The sequence below is a fragment of the Carettochelys insculpta genome, chromosome 1, assembly GCF_033958435.1.
Source record: "Carettochelys insculpta isolate YL-2023 chromosome 1, ASM3395843v1, whole genome shotgun sequence".
NCBI lineage: Eukaryota > Metazoa > Chordata > Testudines > Carettochelyidae > Carettochelys > Carettochelys insculpta.
Window position 1 is genome coordinate 137,162,009 of NC_134137.1, and position 17,428 is coordinate 137,179,436.

At 46.1% G+C, this 17,428-nt stretch overlaps 1 protein-coding gene across 3 annotated transcripts in view; it reads left to right on the plus strand.

The window, feature by feature from the left end:
• The first annotated feature begins 11,090 nt into the window (after window positions 1–11,090).
• GYG2 (glycogenin 2) overlaps window positions 11,091–17,428 on the plus strand; it is a 40,192-nt gene continuing 33,854 nt past the window's right edge. For all 3 annotated transcript variants that reach the window (XM_074992488.1, XM_074992505.1, XM_074992497.1), the window contains exon 1: window positions 11,091–11,247. In XM_074992488.1, coding sequence (XP_074848589.1) covers window positions 11,241–11,247 — 7 coding nt within the window. In that variant the 5' untranslated portion in view covers window positions 11,091–11,240. The remainder of the gene's footprint in view (window positions 11,248–17,428) is intronic.

Here is a 17,428-nt window from a genome sequence, read left to right on the forward strand (position 1 = left end):
GAAACTTCTTACAGATTAAGAGGCTGTTCAGAGGGAGTACAGGTTGAAGCACTGGCCGATAATGAATTAGCCAGCGGCTCCCCAGAGACTAGTCAGAGCGTTACATGCCCTTTCTCACACCTTATGCAGCAGGAGGCAGTTTTTTACATTAACCCTCAATTTTACAGACCCTGATTTAGTGGATTCTGGGAACAATGGACATCTGTCAGCCCCCACTCCTCTTGTTCACTAAGCCCATTTATTCGGCTCCTGTAAATCTTGCACCCCCCCCCCCAGCGCCCCCACAAAAAAAAGAAAATTAGGTGACAAAAAAGAGTCAGGTCACTTCATGGAGCCGCTGCCTCCAGCTGCCGAACCCTCCACTACTTCCTGAACACCACCTCCTTGAGCTACCATGTGCTCCTCCCACCAGAAGTAGGACCCGCATGCAGGCAGATGGCACTCACACACACAGCCCACCCCTGGTGGGAGGAGCAAGCGGCAGCTCTAGCGGTGGTGGTGGTGGCTCCAATCCAAGCAGTTCCAGCCATGTGGTGGGGTCGCTTCAGCCACACAGTAGGGTCATTCCAGCCCCCTGGCGGAGTTGCTTCTGCCACATGGAAGGGACCCTCAAGCCATGCGGTGGGGTCACTCCAGCCGCATCGTGGGTCCAGGAGCTCCAGCTGTGGCAGTGGGCTCCAATGGCTCATCCAGGGGTGGCGGTTCCAATGAGTTGAGGACATTGGGTGCGGGAGGACTGGGGTAGGGGGAGCCTGGAGGGAAGGCAGTAAATCCACGTATTTAATGGACGTTCAGTTTTAATGAACACGCCTCCCTCCCATTAGCCATTAAATTGAGGGTTTACTGTATTTGAAATTCACTTTTTTAAGACAGTCATTAAGCAGTTTCAGCTGCATTTGGTTGGGGGGATTAATATGATCAGTCGAGTATAAGGTGATGAATATGATCATTCAAAGGAGATTTTACACAGAGGAGTACAATAATGTGCCCCCAAAAAATTAAGGCCCAAATCAGCCACATCTCCTTATTCCCAATTCCCAGTTCTAACCAATTACCATGTGGCAGGATACCTTTTCATGGGATTTGTTGTGGTTTTGCTCTGTGTTAACTGTGACTTTAATCCAAAAAGTTTCTTCCAGCCATGAAGTAATTTCCTCTTTTCCAGGAGACAAGGAGAGTAATGTCAATCATGGTGGAAACACTGGTCAGTAAATGCATATGTACACATTATCTTAAAGCATATTTAGGATAGTCTTAGCTGCATAAAAAAGTTTTCATCCATATATAAAACATATGTGTATATAGAGAACAACAAGAAGTCCTGTGGCACCTTATAGACTAACAGATATTTTGAAGCGTAAGGTTTCGTGGGCAAAGACCCACTTCGTCAGCTGCATCATGTATATGCATATATGTGTATATACTTCACTCTTTTCTTGTCTGGAGTATTATGGTTTCTGATCCTTACGGCCTTTTTTGTTTTATTTCATGCCGCAAATGGAATTCAGAAGTTGCACTAACCATTTCTCATGTTACATGGAGTTTGCAATGATTTGTTATTATGAGTCAGTGTCCATTTTTTGTACTCTAAAACAAGGGTGTTTTTTTTTTTTTGTTGCTTCTGAAGATATGTTGTTTCTTTCACTAGATTCTGGAGTAGTGGCTGGAGTTACCTCACCTGTGATTTCTGTGCTTGTGCTGTTAGTTGTTGGAACAGTAGCTGGCTACACAGCTTACAAGAAGAAGAAATTCTGTTTTAATACTAATGGTAAGATTGATACTAGCTTTTCTGTTTCTTCTTGGAACTCTGGCAGACCTTGATTGAAACATTTTCTCATTTCTTGTAATATAATTAAAACAAGCTTGTACACTCTTTTTGCCTGTTATTTACTCTGTGTCTTGTACTACAGAAAACATTGGCTGAAAACGTGTGTACTGTATATATAGATGGATGGGCACAGAGGGAATAAGTGACTAACATGCACTCTTGGGCTATGTCTACACTAGAGACTTTTGTAGACTAAACCGGGCTTTTGTCAACAAAACTTGCAGAACCTCTACACGGAAAATGCGTTTTGTCAACAGAAACTGTCGACAAAAAAGCTGAGTAGGTGCTCTGGGGGGCCCTTTTGTCGACAGAGTGGATCGAAAGATTGATACGCTTTATGTGTAGACACAATCTGTTGACAGAAGTTTTGTCGAAACATCTCTTCCACCAGTAACTTCTCTAGACAGATGCTTCTAGTGTAGACATAACCTTTGAGTTTGGATAATAAAATGTAGTGCACGAGGTTTAAAGAATTCACTTTCCTACACTGAAATATTTGCATGACCAAAGTTTCAAGTAGTAATTATAACTTCAGTGTTCATCTTTATTTTTTATATTGCAGTTGTGCAAACAATATGCTATGTGCTTCCCAGAATGGAAGACATTGTGCCCGGAAGAGTGTAGGGTCTAGAATATGGACTTATATTTTAAAATATTTTTAGTCCTAGACATAAACTTAAATAAATTTAAAGTAAATTTGAAAATTCATGGATGCTGTCAGTGTTTTGCTGCCTAATGAGAATTGCAAGGATATATATTAACAGTAAGCTGGCATACTCTTTCCAGGGATATGAAGTAAACCACTGAAATGGTCAAATTCTGCTGTCAAAAAGTGTGTTGGTGGCTGTGAGTGGAAGTTGCAGTGGTACAAGACAGCTGCAATTTTTCCTGCAAGTGGAGGGTGGGTAGTCTGTATAAGGAGGCGTAGCAAATTCAAAAGAGGGGTATGATTAGAGCATCAGTGCATCTCTTGAGCAGCCTCTGCTATTAGAGATCCTATAGAGCTCACAGCAGGATGTGGGAGAGAGGAGGAGCGTTATCTGTCCTTCCCTAGGGGTAGGGAGGAGCTCTGATAAAGGATAGAGTGCTATAGATCTGAATAGGCATCTATACCAGAATTTAAATTTTTTTTTTATAATCTTCCATTTTAGGTGGGGCAACTGTTTAAGCTACCAAGAAACTGCTCAGTGATAAAGAATATTTTCTGCACAGCACAGGACTACTTATTGATAAGATGTAGTTAAGTAATGGATGGATAATATAGTACAGTCTGATGTATATGATACATTTGAATGTATATTTTGGTTCAAACAATAAGTCTGTGATAATTCCTCATTCATGCAGCTGCAATGTTTTTCTAAGGTTTGAATCTGAGCATTGGGATGATGGAATATTCAGGGTTTTGTCCATGACTTGTTTTTTTTTAAAGGTTAATATATTAGGTGGGGAGAAATAAGGAACTTTCAGCCATATGTTGTATTGGTGTTCTCATGTGCATATGTATTTTTTGTAAATTTGAGGCAAGTACCTGAAGTTTGGAAAAAAAAGCTTAAAGATTTTACTTTATTTTGTTCCTTACATCTGAAATGTGTACAACTGCTTAAATTCTGCAAATCTTCCTGAACCCTGCTTCTTTTCTACATCTTTTTTTAAACATAGAAAGGGCCAGTTCTAGAATCCATTAGTCAGTAGGTACCTTTACATTGTCTTTAATGAGCTAAATCAGTCCCATAAGTATGGGCTTTCAGGTGACTTAAAGACCCTCTAAAAGAAACTAAATTGGATAGTTCTTTAAATCAATCATCATAATGACCATATTACTGGATTCTTTTTTTACAAAAATAGTCAGAATTGTCTTATGGAAAAATGAATCACCTTGATTACAGTTATAGATGGTAAGGAGAATGAATTACAGTGTCTTTGGAAACATGAGGTTTTGAATTCTGAGCCCCACACCCTGCCGCCATACGTGGAGTCACATATAACCAATCTGTCATATTTTATTTTTATACGTGCGTTATAATTTTAGTCATCTAGTCTCTGCACATCTTTAAAATGAGCATTTGACCTTTACTTTACAAATGAACTGTGTTTTGTTTTCAATTACACATTAATGGAGGTAATCCTGAAGAAGTTCAAGCTATGCTTTTTACTTAGAGAAGGGGAACAATTAATGAAGAAATCAGCATGAAATTTTATGTATGCAAGTGATGTAAAAAAAAGGTCATTTGAAAAATGAGCTCTTTCCACACACTCCTCCCCACCTGCCCCCGATGTCCTGATATTAGGGTCTTTGTCATATATACACAACTATACTTCCTCCCCCCCCGGCAAAAAAAAAAAAAGTGTCCTGGTTTTTTACACTTGCTGTTTGGTCACTCTCACTTGTGCACACACATTCCCCTAACCCCACCCTCCAAAATCTCTTAAAAGGTAGAAGTGCAATGTATATGAACTATCAGTAAGTGATTAAATGAATTATTAAGTGAAGTCCATTTTAGTAATGTCAGTAGTGTGCTGAGCCTTTCATTTTGTGTATTCTCTTAATTTACCTGAAATATGAAGATCTTTTGACAACACACAAAGCGAATAACCTCTTTATAACTTTTCACCTTTAGATCATAGGTGAAGACAATTCTCTTTTACAGGGAAAAGATATTCCTTGAAAGGAGACAGACCACCATGTTGATAATTAAAGCTGCTTGATACACACATGCTATGCTAGGGCATAGACACAGCTTTGACCTATTGAAGTTTTAAGAGATTTCTGAAACAGGTGTTGCAACAGCTGAGCATCCAAATAATATGTGATTTGGAGCATCTGTAAGAGAATGGATGCATCTTTCTCAGTTTAATATTAAAAGGTATATTTTTGTTTTATCCAATGCAAACATTCAATAAATATTTCTTCGGTTTTATCTAAGATGAGTTGGTGTTGGTTGTAATATTGTAGGAAACAACGATGGCTGGTGCTTCTCAACAAAACAGATCTATGTCATGCTTAAAGGAGGCAGGAAATTTTTCATGATGCTTTGTTTTTAAGAGTATTGGGGAGAAAGAGAGAACTGTGGTCTTTCTTCAGGAGCAGTGCCAGAGAAGGGCACTCTGTCTATCATTAAGGGCATACAAGAACTAAAGGGTTAAAAGGGATGAACCACTGTTACACCTTACTCTTCATCTGTTTATAGTTTTAAAAAAACAACAAGCAGATAAACAGTGTTCTGTTAAGTGGAAACTTCCCATTTTTTTTTCTCAACCAAAAGGATTTTATTTTTGTAATCTTCAGCAAAATTGACTAAGCCACTTGAGTAAGCAAGAAAAAAAAATGTTTAAAACAAGGTTCTCAAAGTGGAGGCCAGGACCTCTTACAGAGTCATCAGATTACTTCATGGTGGTGTAGGTTGTGAACTGCACCTGAAACACTACTTTGCCTCTAGCATTTATACTGCTATACAAACAGTTTTTGGACGGGGGTGAGGGGAATGGGGGTGGAGGCTATTTGGTGTCACCACTACAAAAGGTTGAAAAACACTGGTTTAAAAAATTCCTGATGGTCTAATTGATTACACATATTAGATGGTTTGGCATTTTTGTTTTGTTTTTGTTATAGCTGCAGTTGCTATTGTTTGCTTTTGGTTGGTGATATTTTAATTATTTTTGGCAGCTTTTAATTTGACAGAGTATGAATGAAAGACAGTCACTTGGTCTGATCATAGGACTCAGGTTATTTCTGCGCTACATAATAAAGTCAATTTTAAGGCAGCTAGCTCAATTTTATGTCACTGTCTTCACTGCAAATACCATCAAGTTAATTTTAGGGAGCACTAACGTTAACATTTTTACGTCAACCATCAGAGGTGACATAACACCGAGTTTGAATTTAAAAGGTGGAAATAATGGTAGTGTGGAAACAGCATTTCTTTAAATCAATTTTACTGGCCTCCAGAGGTGTCCCACAGGTATCACACAATGCCCCACAGTTGTCTGTTCTGGCCACTTTCATCTCTGCTGCTCTCCAGGTGCTCAGGAAGTAGGTAACAGGAAGCCTGGGAATTTGAATTCATTTTCTTTCTGACCAGCATGGATAGCACACCTCAGGAGTCATCCATCACATTGTGTTTTGCCATTGCATCTAACCATTGCATCTCCAGCCATCTAATCTAACCATCTTGCCATCATGAGTACTGAGCATGGAGCCATAATGAGATCCTGGATCTCATTTCTGTCTGGGGAGAAGAATCAGTGCTGAGCAGACTGTGAGTCAGCAAGTGAGATGTGGACATTTATGAAAAGATTTCATGAGGCATAATCGCAAAAGGTTACTCCCGGAATGCTCAGCAACGCCAGATGAAAATAAAGGAGCTCCAGGAGAACTATCATAAAGTTTGAGCAGCCAGGGGGCAATCTGGGTCATCTCCCAAGATGTGTTGGTACTACAAGCAGCTGGATGCCATTCTTGGGAGGGACCCAACCATGGTTCCCAATCTTATCTGGGATTCTTCAGGAGACCATTCTGGTGGGAGCCGAGAGGAGCTGGGCTGAGAGGGCATGCAGGAGGCAGAGGCCGATGAAGAGGAGGACAGCGACAGTCATCAGCAGACACTTGATGAAGCTGATCCTGGCAGCCCAAAACTCTTTATTACCCTTGACCTCGAACCACGCCCCTCAGCATTGACCCCTGAACCTACAAGGTCCAGCAATGGTTCTTCTGGTGAGTATTTTTTTAAGAATGCTACAAGGGTGTTGCGGCTGGGTTGGGATATAGGTTTACTTCTGTGGCACACATTTTTTAAACTGCTACAAGCAGGTTGCAACAGGCACAGTAAATCTATGCCCCTTCAAACAGCTTGTTAATATTTCTGGGGATGGAGCACTTATCCTTCTTGGAGATCTTCATGAAGGTCTCAGCCAGGTACTCTTTTATTTTTCACACAAGTTTTTTGGGGAGGCCTGACATTGTGGTTTCCATGATAGCACACCTTGCCACACCAGGCAACCAGTAAGTAACCTGGTATCATGGCATAACATGGCATTCTGGCAAATGTTCCAGCCCTGTGCTCACACAGTATGAGCATATTTTCTTTTTCACTCCTTTATTCTTAGGAGGCTGACATCTCTTTTGGCAGCCTAAAAGAAGCACGGGAATTTCAATCAGAGCTTTTTGCACTGCTCCCTGGCCATTTAAATTTCCCAGGACCACCCTGTCACACCACATGGCTGGCAGGCTCTCTGTCACTCCCTGCTATGTGACTGGCAGGCTCTCTGGGCCTTCTCTCTTCCCACCAAGCTGCTGGCTTTTTCCCTTCCACAGGCTTGATGAGGAGCTGCTGAAAAAGTTTCTTCCACTCTTTACAGTTTACAGGAATCACCACCCCCCTCAGCCCACAATGCATCCATCAGAATCAACTCCTCCCCGCTTCCCCACGCCAGGCAGCTGCTGGGCTTTGCAGGCCCTGCTCCCAGACACTGGTAAGTCCAGTGTGGGCTTTCCCTCCTTTAAATGGCTTTTTTCCTGCACAGGACTGAGGAGGAGCCACCGAGAAAGTTTTTTCCGTGCTTTAGTTTACAGGGATCACCCCACCTCAGCCCACTATATGTCCAGCAGAATTGAATCCTCCCCCTGCCACATGCTTTAAAGTTTACATGGCTTTGTTTGAAACCTCATCTTACCATGTCTGTAATGAAATGGTCTGGATAAGTAATGGCTTCTCTTCTGCCGAGGTTGATTCATTGTCATCCTTAAGAAGCCAAAAGTGCCTTGGGAAACAAAAGTTGCAGTGATTGTCAAACAGAGAACCAAAGAGGACTAAGGCAGAGCTCCTGACAGTTGTCAGGGAGCAAACTGAGATCCGGGGTCCATACTGGAGCTGCAGAGGGACAACCAATGAAGGACTCGTTATGCAGACTCCACACCCTGCTGCCCAGGCTCCCCTAAATATAGCTTGACGCCCCTCGTCGTGGTCCCTGAATGCAGGGAAAGGGAAAGGACAGTCTCCCACTCCCCTCCCTGCCCCTGCCATGACCTGTCCTCACTGCAAAATGCTATTCCATCGCTTGTAAAATCCCTTCTTTTTCCTGCATCGTAATCCTCCCACCCTAAATAAAAACATTATTTTTGTGAAAACCACAGTATCATTTATTGGTTCACATGGGGTAGGGTGCATACAACATTGTGTGGAGCAAAGCGGGTATCCCATTAGTTAAATGCAGTAAAATCACGTGGCTCATTCATAAAGCTATATTACAAAGCCTCCCTGATTGGCATTGCATCTGCATGTGCATTGGTGAATGCTCTTGTGCCCAGATGTGCATAAACCCAGCTCCTGGCATCTGCCTCTGCAACCCAGGCTGGCATGAAATTCTACTCCTTTGATTTGCAAATGTCATGGAGAATACAACACGCTGCAACCACAGTGGGGACGTTGGTTTTGGAAAGGTCCAAACGGGTCAAAAGGCACCTAAGTCTGGATTTTAAATGGCCAAAGGCACATTCTATTACCATTCTCACTTGTTCAGTCTGTAGTTGAAGCATTCCTGACTGCAGTCGAGGGTGCCTGTGTATGGTTTCACAAGCCAAGGGAGCAGAGGGTAAGCAAGGTTGCCCAGTATCACTATGGGTATCTCCACATCTCCAATCTTAATTTTCTGGTCGGGGAAAAAAATCCCATCTAGGAGTTTTCTGTACAGACCTGAATTTCTAAAGGTGTATTTGTCATGCACTCTTCCCAACCATCCCACATTGATGTTGGCGAAACCTTTGTGATCCATCAGCATCTGCAACACCATGGAGAAGTACCCCTTGCCGTTTATGTACTCTGAGGCCAGGTGGTCTGGGGCCATGATGGGGATGGTTCCATCTATCACCCCACCGCAGTTAGGAAACCCCATGGCAGCAAAGCCATCCAATATGTGCTGGACATTTCCTAGAGCCACATTCTTCTACATCAGACAGTGACAGATTGCACTGGCTACCTGCATCTCTGCGGCCCTCACTGTAGATTTGCCCACCATGAATTGATTTGCCACTGTCCGGTAGCTGTTGAGTGTTGCAAACTTCCACAGAGCGATTGCCATTCACTTATGAACTGTTAAATCAGCTCTCATTCTGGTATCACTGAGCTTCAGGGCAGGCGACACCAAATCACAAATTTCCATGAAAGTGGCCTTGTGTCTGAGGCATAAGGAACTGACGACAGAGGGAGGTTTAGCCGGCAGAGGCACATCCACACAGCCTCTGCATCGCTGGCACCCCCTTCTGCAGATGCTGAACTCCTGTGGGGCTATGGTAATGAGCTTCAGGAGTATGCAAATGGCACACCATTTGCAATCCTGAGAAGCTCATTTTGCATAGCTCTGCCAGCAGCAGCACTGGGCAGAGCGCCATGTAGACATAGCCTATAAGTGATATAATAGCTTCAGAGACCTCCAAGAATGCAATTACATGGGAGTAAAACAGGAATAATGCAGTATCATAGAATCATAGGGCTGGAAGGGACTTCAGGAGGTCATCAAATCCAGCCTCCTGCTTCAAGCAGGATCAACCCCCACTAAGTCATCCCAGCCAGGACCTTGTCAAGCTGGGACTTAATAACCTCAAGGGATGGAGAATCCACCACCTCTCTAGGCAACACATTCCAATGCTTCACCACCCTCCTGGTGAAGTAGTTTTTCCTAATATCCAACCTGCAGCTCTCCTTCTGTAACTTCAGACCATTGCTCCTTGTTCTGATATCTGACACCACTGAGAACAGTTTCTCTCCATCCTCTTTAGAGCTCCCCTTTAGAAAGTTGAAGGCTGCTATTAAATCACCCCACAGTCTTCTCTTCTGCAAACTAAATAAGCCCAAATCCCTCAGCTTCTCTTCATAGGCCATGTGCTCCAGCCCCTTAATCATTTTCATTGCCCTCCACTGAACCTGCACCAGGACATCCACGTCCTTTCTATACTGGGGGAATCTTTGTCTTCTTGGTTACCACACACTGGGTTAGATTTCATGTGTGGCATCTGATTGTTCTTTAAAGGTGCTTTTTTTTAAATTAAAACTCTATCATCTTATCTTCAGATACTAAAAAACCCTACCTACACACTCACACACCCAAACAAACAAACAAACAAAAAGACTGTAAGGGGTGCATATTGTGTAGCCTTTGCTGGCTTTTTCTGTTTTGAGCATGCATCTTTGTGTGCCAGCCTGTGTATGCAGATTTGTGTACATAAAGCGCAAGCTGAGGAATGTAGGGAGCAAAGGTGGCTTTGTTCAAACTTTTTATCTCCTGAATTCTCAGCCAGCGTGAGCCCAAATAAGCCAGAGCAGCCTCAGGAATTATGACTGTGCTGCCTACAACCCTTCCCAAGTCATCCTAAAGTCCAGAACAGCCATAACAAAAGTCTCCGGCTATACTTGTTCCACCTCACCAGGTTTGCTCTGATAAGGTGCTGAGCAAGGGGCTCACCCACCAAAGGAAGCTGTGTAAGTATGACGTCTGGTCATTATTGTGCAAGGGCAGCACTGAGCAGCCCCAGTTGTGTGCTGTGACCTTCTGTGCTAGGTGCTGTACAAACACAGAACAGAGGTACGGTCCCTTTCATTGAAGTCCCTGAACAGGGCTGGAAAACGTCAGTTTGCTTTCTTTTGTGCCTGCTCTGCTCTACAAACAATACCCTACCAACTTCCATGTGGAGCTGGGAGGGAGGTTGTTATGGCTTTCCCCACTCCTCTTCTGCCCAAGGCACTGGGAGACAGAGTGGCATTAGCCTGGGACACTGACCCCTGTAAACTGTACACTTGTGTGGCCACTTAGGGAGAAATTCAAATGCTGCACCACTAACTGTCCAAGTGCCCAGAGCTAGGCTTTGTGCTTCCCCTGGTGGCGCACGTGGGGACCTGCCTCGTCGCACATAACAACACTTATTCCGCACATGGAGAAGCTTGGTGGGCACATTGGTCTGGGGGGAGACTATTAAAGGTCGGGGGGAGACACGCAAGCCCACTGCCTGGCAGCCTGGTCAAAAGAGCGCCTCCCTCCCCAGCGCAGACTGCCCACGTGGCTCGCTGCCAAGCAGGGGGCTCCCTCACGCACGGCCAGGGGCAGGCGCAGTCCGCCACAGGTGACCTACGAGAGGGGGCGCCGGAAAGGGTGGCGGCTGCAGCCCCGCTGCCCAGCCAATAGCCGAGCAAGGGCAGCTGGAGGACGCGCGGCGGCGGCGCACGTGCCCCCCGGCGCGCAGGGGGCGTGGCCCATTGCGAGCGACAGCCGCCCGGGCGCGTGCCTCGCCTGGTCTTGCGGCCGCTGCCCGCGGGGCTGCGCGATTCCCTGCCTGGGCCTCCGGCGGGTGAGCGGGCCAGGGAGCTCCGGGCTGCTGGGGGAGAGGCGGCTGGGGGCCCGCAGTGCAGCCTTGCGGCTTGGAAGGATGGCTGGTGAGTAGGGTCGAGCTGGCTGATTAACCGGGCATCAGTAGATGGGGGAGGAGTGTTAAGCCCCTTGTCTGGAGTAGTGCGTGCCAGGCCTGGCCAGGGATAGGGCAGCCCCCCTGCCGCAGGGTAAGGGTACGTGCCGAATTTCCCAGGGCTTTTCTGATAAAGCCGCTAGTGTGGGCGGTATTTGTTCCCCATAGAACAATGCTCTGCTGCCATTAGTAGGCCTGGATTAGGATTTAAGCCCTCTGGCTGATAGGAACTAACCTCATTTATCTTTTACCCATGCAAATATAAAGTCCCTTATTGCACTTATCGGTGGCGGTTTCAGATGATTAAAAGGCCGGGTTGGGTGTAAACGTATACATCTGGGCTTCTTAGAGGTGGCTGGAGAAAAACTCTGTTTTATGTTGCTACCAGTTACATTAGTATTGCTTCTGAATAGCCCTAAGTTTAAGGGGAGCCTAGTACAGGTGGTCCCTGATTTACAAACACATCAATTTATGATCATTTGTACTTAAGACCAACCTCTAGCTGACCTCCCTACAGCAGGGGGGTCTAGCTGCACACCTGGGGCTCCCCTCCAAGCCCCATCCCCCAACCCACTTACACACCCAGGCCTTGACCTCCCACCTAGCCCCAACGCCCATGAACGTGAACCCAACCTCCCCAGCCCCTGTGTGGCCCCAGGTCACCCCCCATCATGAGATGCATGGGGCTCCATCCTGCCCCTCTGCTCAAGCACCCAGGCCCAGTGCACCCCCATTCAACTCCTTCCTTGCCTGGCTCAATCACCCTTGCAGCCCTAGCTTACTCCATGCATGGGGTGCGAGTTAAACCTGTGCCTGGGGCTCCAACCCTGCCTCTGCTCAACCACCCTGCCCTGGTGCACCTTCTGTTCAACCATCCCACGTGGCTCAACCCCTCCTTCCCGGGTGGCCCCAGCTCACCCCGCCCCCATGCTTGGGGCTCCAGCTGTCAGCCACTGCTGGCATGCACAAGGGCTCTATCCCTCCCACCAGCTCAACCCACCCCCGCCACAGTTCACCCCCATTCAATCCTGCCTCTGCCTGGCTCAGTCTCCTTCCCGCCCCCAGCCCCAGCTGACCCCCCCCCCCCCCAGCATGTGCTGGGATGTCAGCCACCAGTGTGTGTGGGGCTCTAGCTGTCAGCTGCTGCAGGTGCATGAGGCTCTATTTCCCCCTGCCCCGGTTCACCCCATTCAACCCACTCTGCCATCACCAATGGCCCCAGCTCACACTCCCCAGCATGTGGGGCTCAGGCTTCAACCTGTGCCCAGGGCTCCCAACCCCCAGCATGCAGGGCTCCAGCTTCAACCCCACTATCTACCATCCTGCTGCCTTGGTGCAACCCCCTGCAAGCCCCAGTTCAGCTGCACCCTCCCACCATCCCTGCTGCCTTAACTGACCCCAGGCTTAACACCCCCTGCCCCCTCCCGCTGCCCCAACCCAAGCCCTCCCCGACTTATGAGAAATTCAAGGTATGCGAGGGTTCCATGGAACTCAACCCTTGCATACCTCAAGGGATTACAGTATTAGGGTATTTCCAATTTCTGACCACATCGAGTTACGACCAGGTGTTTGGAACATGACCCGTTCATAAGTTGGGGACTATCTGTAGTAGTTTGCTCTGATTAAAGGCATGTGGGTTAAATTTTCCTGCATGCGTATTTCCAGGATCATTGTCTACTTTGTGCCCTTGGTAGGCCAGAGCAGAGCCCCTTAACCTCTAGGTTTCACATTTCACACCAGCCACATCTGGCCTTGCTGCATAAATTATGAATGTCAGGAGACTGAGACTCAGTGCCCCTTTCGTTACAAACTAAGCACTGCCTGTGATTGCTACGGTAGAGAAGTTTTGGGGAAGAACATCCCTCACATTGCATAAAACTGATTCCTCTGACCAATTAAGAAGTCCCTCTAAAAAGTTTTGGACAGCGAAGTCCACTCAGTTGTGGACCACAAAGACAATGACAGTGGGAATAATACATGGAAGGAGTTGTGTGGAATCCATACTTTAGAAAAATAACCATTTTTGGGCACCTTTATTTGGCAAGAAGTATTATTATGCAGCTGTCTTACAGAGATGGTTTTGGTAGCATAGTGAACTGTGATTTCTGGAAATCTGATGATGTGTTGCATTGGTAGTGATTTTTTTTAAAGCTTGCTTCTCAGTTGAAAATAAATGCAATTCATTAGCCAACAACCACGGGCTCCAGCTATGCAGCAACATCCAGACCTGTGCCGACTTTGGTAATCTCAGAGGAATGTGCGAGGGTATGAGGAAGGCATTAGGACCCACCCAGAACAAGATGGCACCTCTGAAATCCAAATTTGGTGAAGTAACCGGTGACAAAGCCAAACAGATGGAGCGCTAGGTTGAGCACTACTCCGAGCTGTATTCACGAGAGAACGTTGTGGTTGACAGAGCCCTCGATGCAGTCGAGCTCCTACCAGTAATGGACGAACTGGATCAAGAACTGACTGTGGATGAACTGAAGAGAGCCATCGACAGCATTGCAGCAGGAAAGGCCCCTGGTCAGGATGGTATATACCACCAGAGGTAATCAAATGTGCCGCGGACACACTCCTTGAACCCCTGCATGAGCTACTGTGCCTGTGCTGGAAAGAGGGTGAGGTTCCACAGGATATGCGTGACGCTAACATTGTAACGTTGTATAAGAACAAAGGAGACAGAGGCGACTACAACAACTACCGTGGAATCTCCCTCCTAAGCGTCACTGGTAAACTGTTCGCTCGCGTCATCCTTGGCAGACTTCAGAAGATTGCTGAGAGGGTGTACACTGAATCTCAGTGCGGATTCCACGCAGAGAGGTCTACTGTTGACATGGTCTTCTCTCTAAGGCAGCTGCAGGAGAAATGCAGGGAGCAGAGGAAGCCACTCTACATAGCCTTCATCGACCTGACCAAGGCCTTTGACTTGGTCAGCAGGGATGGTCTGTTCAAACTGCTCCACAAGATAGGCTGTCCACCACGGTTACGCAAGGTAATCCAGTTGTTCCACGAAGACATGAGAGGAACCATCCAATACGACGGCGCATTATCGGATGCTTTCAGAATCAGGAGCGGCGTCAAACAAGGATGCGTGCTTGCTCTGACATTGTTTGGGATCTTCTTCGCACTCCTCCTGAAGCATGCCTTTGGATCTTCAACAGAGGGCATCTTGCTGCACACAAGATCTGATGGGAAACTGTTTAACCTTGCAAGGCTGAAAGCTAAGTCTAAGGTGCGAGAAGTCCTCATCAGAGACATGCTGTTCGCTGATGATGATGCTGTAGTGTCTCTCACAGAAGACCAGCTTCAGAAACTGCTGGATCAGTTCTCCAAAGCGTGCAAGGACTTTGGGCTTACCATCAGCCTAAAGAAGACAAATGTACTCGGTCAGGATGTTGCTGAATCCCCATCAATCAGCATTGACAACTATACGTTAGAGGTCGTACACGAATTCGTTTACCTCGGGTCCACCATCACTGACACCCTGTCATTGGACACTGAGCTAAATAGGAGGATCGGAAAAGCAGCCACAACTCTGTCCAGACTCAGCAAGAGAGTGTGGACTAACAAGAAGCTGTACACTCACACCAAAATGCAAGTCTACAGAGCCTGCATCCTCAGCACCCTCCTTTATGGCAGCGAGACTTGGACCCTGTATGCCCGCCAGGAAAAGAAGCTGAACGACTTCCACTTGCGCTGCCTCAGGCGCATCCTTGGAATATCATGGAAGGACAGAGGGACCAACACCGCTGTCCTCAAGCAAGCTGGAATCCCAACCATGCACACCCTCCTCAGGCAGCGTCGGCTCCGCTGGCTTGGCCACGTCCACAGGATGAATGATGGAAGGATTCCAAAAGACATCCTGTATGGTGAGCTAGCCTCTGGCAAAAGACCTCCCGGACGCCCCAGTTGTGCTACAAAGATGTCCAGCTCGATGTCTACCTCTCTGAGGTCTCTCTTGCAGACAACTGGGAAGAACTAGCAGACAACCGCAGCAGATGGAGGCAGGGGTTACACAAGGGCCTTCAGAAGGGCGAGATGAAGATCAGACAACTAGCAGAGGAGAAGCGAGCACACAGAAAGCACAATAAGGACTTGCCAGACACCCACTACATCTGCACGAGATGCAGCAAGGACTGTCACTCTCATGTGGGTCTTTAAAGTCACAACAGGTGCTGTAAATGAAGTCCTCAATTGAAACTATAAAGGGCGCGATCCATAGTCTATGCAGACTGAAGGATGCCTACAGTTGTAGTCATGTAGACCATTGTAACACAGCAGTGATACTGATTGCATGAAATGGTTTGTAATGGTATTTGTCCTTGTATTTGTCCTACAGCATCCTCACAACAGCACACTTCCTAGGAGAGCATGACGAGATGAATACGTTATAGACAGGAACCATTTGGTCATATTGTTAACGTCTAACAGTATCTGACACACAACCACAGAGGTTAGCAGTATGTCTCTAAAGGTTGAATTTGGATCATTTATCCTATAGGATGCTTAACCCTTTCTTGGCCTTGTGTCTCAGCCATAATACCTAATTCTGCAATTGGGTGCACGAGGTTTTAGATCATTTCTGAGTGGCTAGTCCTTATGTTGTGAAAAATTCTGGATCTTGAGGTATTCTATAGCAGTTATGTCCAAACAAAGTAAAGAATCATGGCTGCATCCTCCTCTTCCCCCAGTTACTCACGGAAGCCACCTCAGAACACAGCTGCAGCCAGAATGCGGCTGGAGCCCTCTGAGGCCGGGGGAGGTGCCTCTGCCGCTGCTGCCATGAGCTCGTCCCACCATGTGGTGGGGGGCATGCATGACGTGGCTGGAGGAGTGCCCCATGTGTGCGGCTCTCCTGAGCCCACTTCGCAACGCTGTGCTGCGCTGCTCACCATATGTGATGAACAGGGCTCATATTGGACACCGCTGTTCTAAAGAGTCGATCTTTCTCGGCTATTCATGCCAATTGTTATTAACCATTCGTATTGTAGTAGCACTTAACAAACTCCAGTCATAGGTCAAGACTAGCTAGGCACTGTGCAGACACAAAGAGGTGCCCCCTTCCATTCTGCCCATGTATAAGACGAGGCAATAGGTAGCTGCAGCACGAAGGAGCAAGGTGGCAATGATGGTGAACGCTAAACAATAATACAGTACCAGATGTTTAAATACTGTCCAGTTTTTGCAGGCATTACAGCAGAATTTAGTTGTTGTTTAGTGACGGGCCTAGTCATTATTGTTTCAGTTGTCATCATGAAGCTCAACGTGACCTATGCCCTGAGGAAGCTGTGCTACGTCTTCATGTTGGTCTTGTGTGAGAAGGGGTGATGTCGGGGGCTGACTCGGAAGAGGATCTAGCAGAAGCTATAAGAAACCTAACTCCACGTATATTATCTTTAGGACTCTGCCGCTTGGAAACTATTATTTACTATAAGCTTGCTTTATGATAGTTTTTTTTCATAGAAGATTAGGGTTGGACTAGACCTCAGGTGGTCATCTAGTTCAGACCCCCTGCTCAAAGCAGGACCATTGCCAAATAAAGCATCCCACCCCAGGCTTTGTCAGGTGGGGCCTTAAAGCACAATGTTTTGATGAACACACTGTTCTTTTAAGTGTTTTATCATGATAGTGCATAATGGTAGGACTCTTCAAAATAAACAATTTAGTTATTCTTACCTGCCAGCAACCCTGGATTCCAAAACTGCAGGCCAAACTCCCCCTGCTTTGCTACCGTCAAGTCCGTAGGAGTCAGTGAATGACACCTGGTTCAGCAGAATTCATTTGGCCCAGAATTTTACCCAAAAGGACTGTGTGCGTGGGTAAATGTGAAGAATCTATCTCTTAAATTTCAATGATGATAATTGAACACAGTTTGAAAGATCTGGGCTATCCTAAAATTAAATCATGTTAATTATAAGTGAATACAAATTCTAAATTAGGAAATGATTGAGCTGTGCTTCCTCTGTGACAAGCATACATCGTTTCATTGCTACCTTGAAGAATTGGTTTTTATTTTTAAATGCGTTACCCCGCGTAGTTCAGGCATAGAGTATTGATGCACATGTATAATTTTTATAGTAGGAAACAAAGGTTTGCATCAATAGTAATCTAAAGTGGTATGATATTAATCATTATTTGCATCTGTAGTT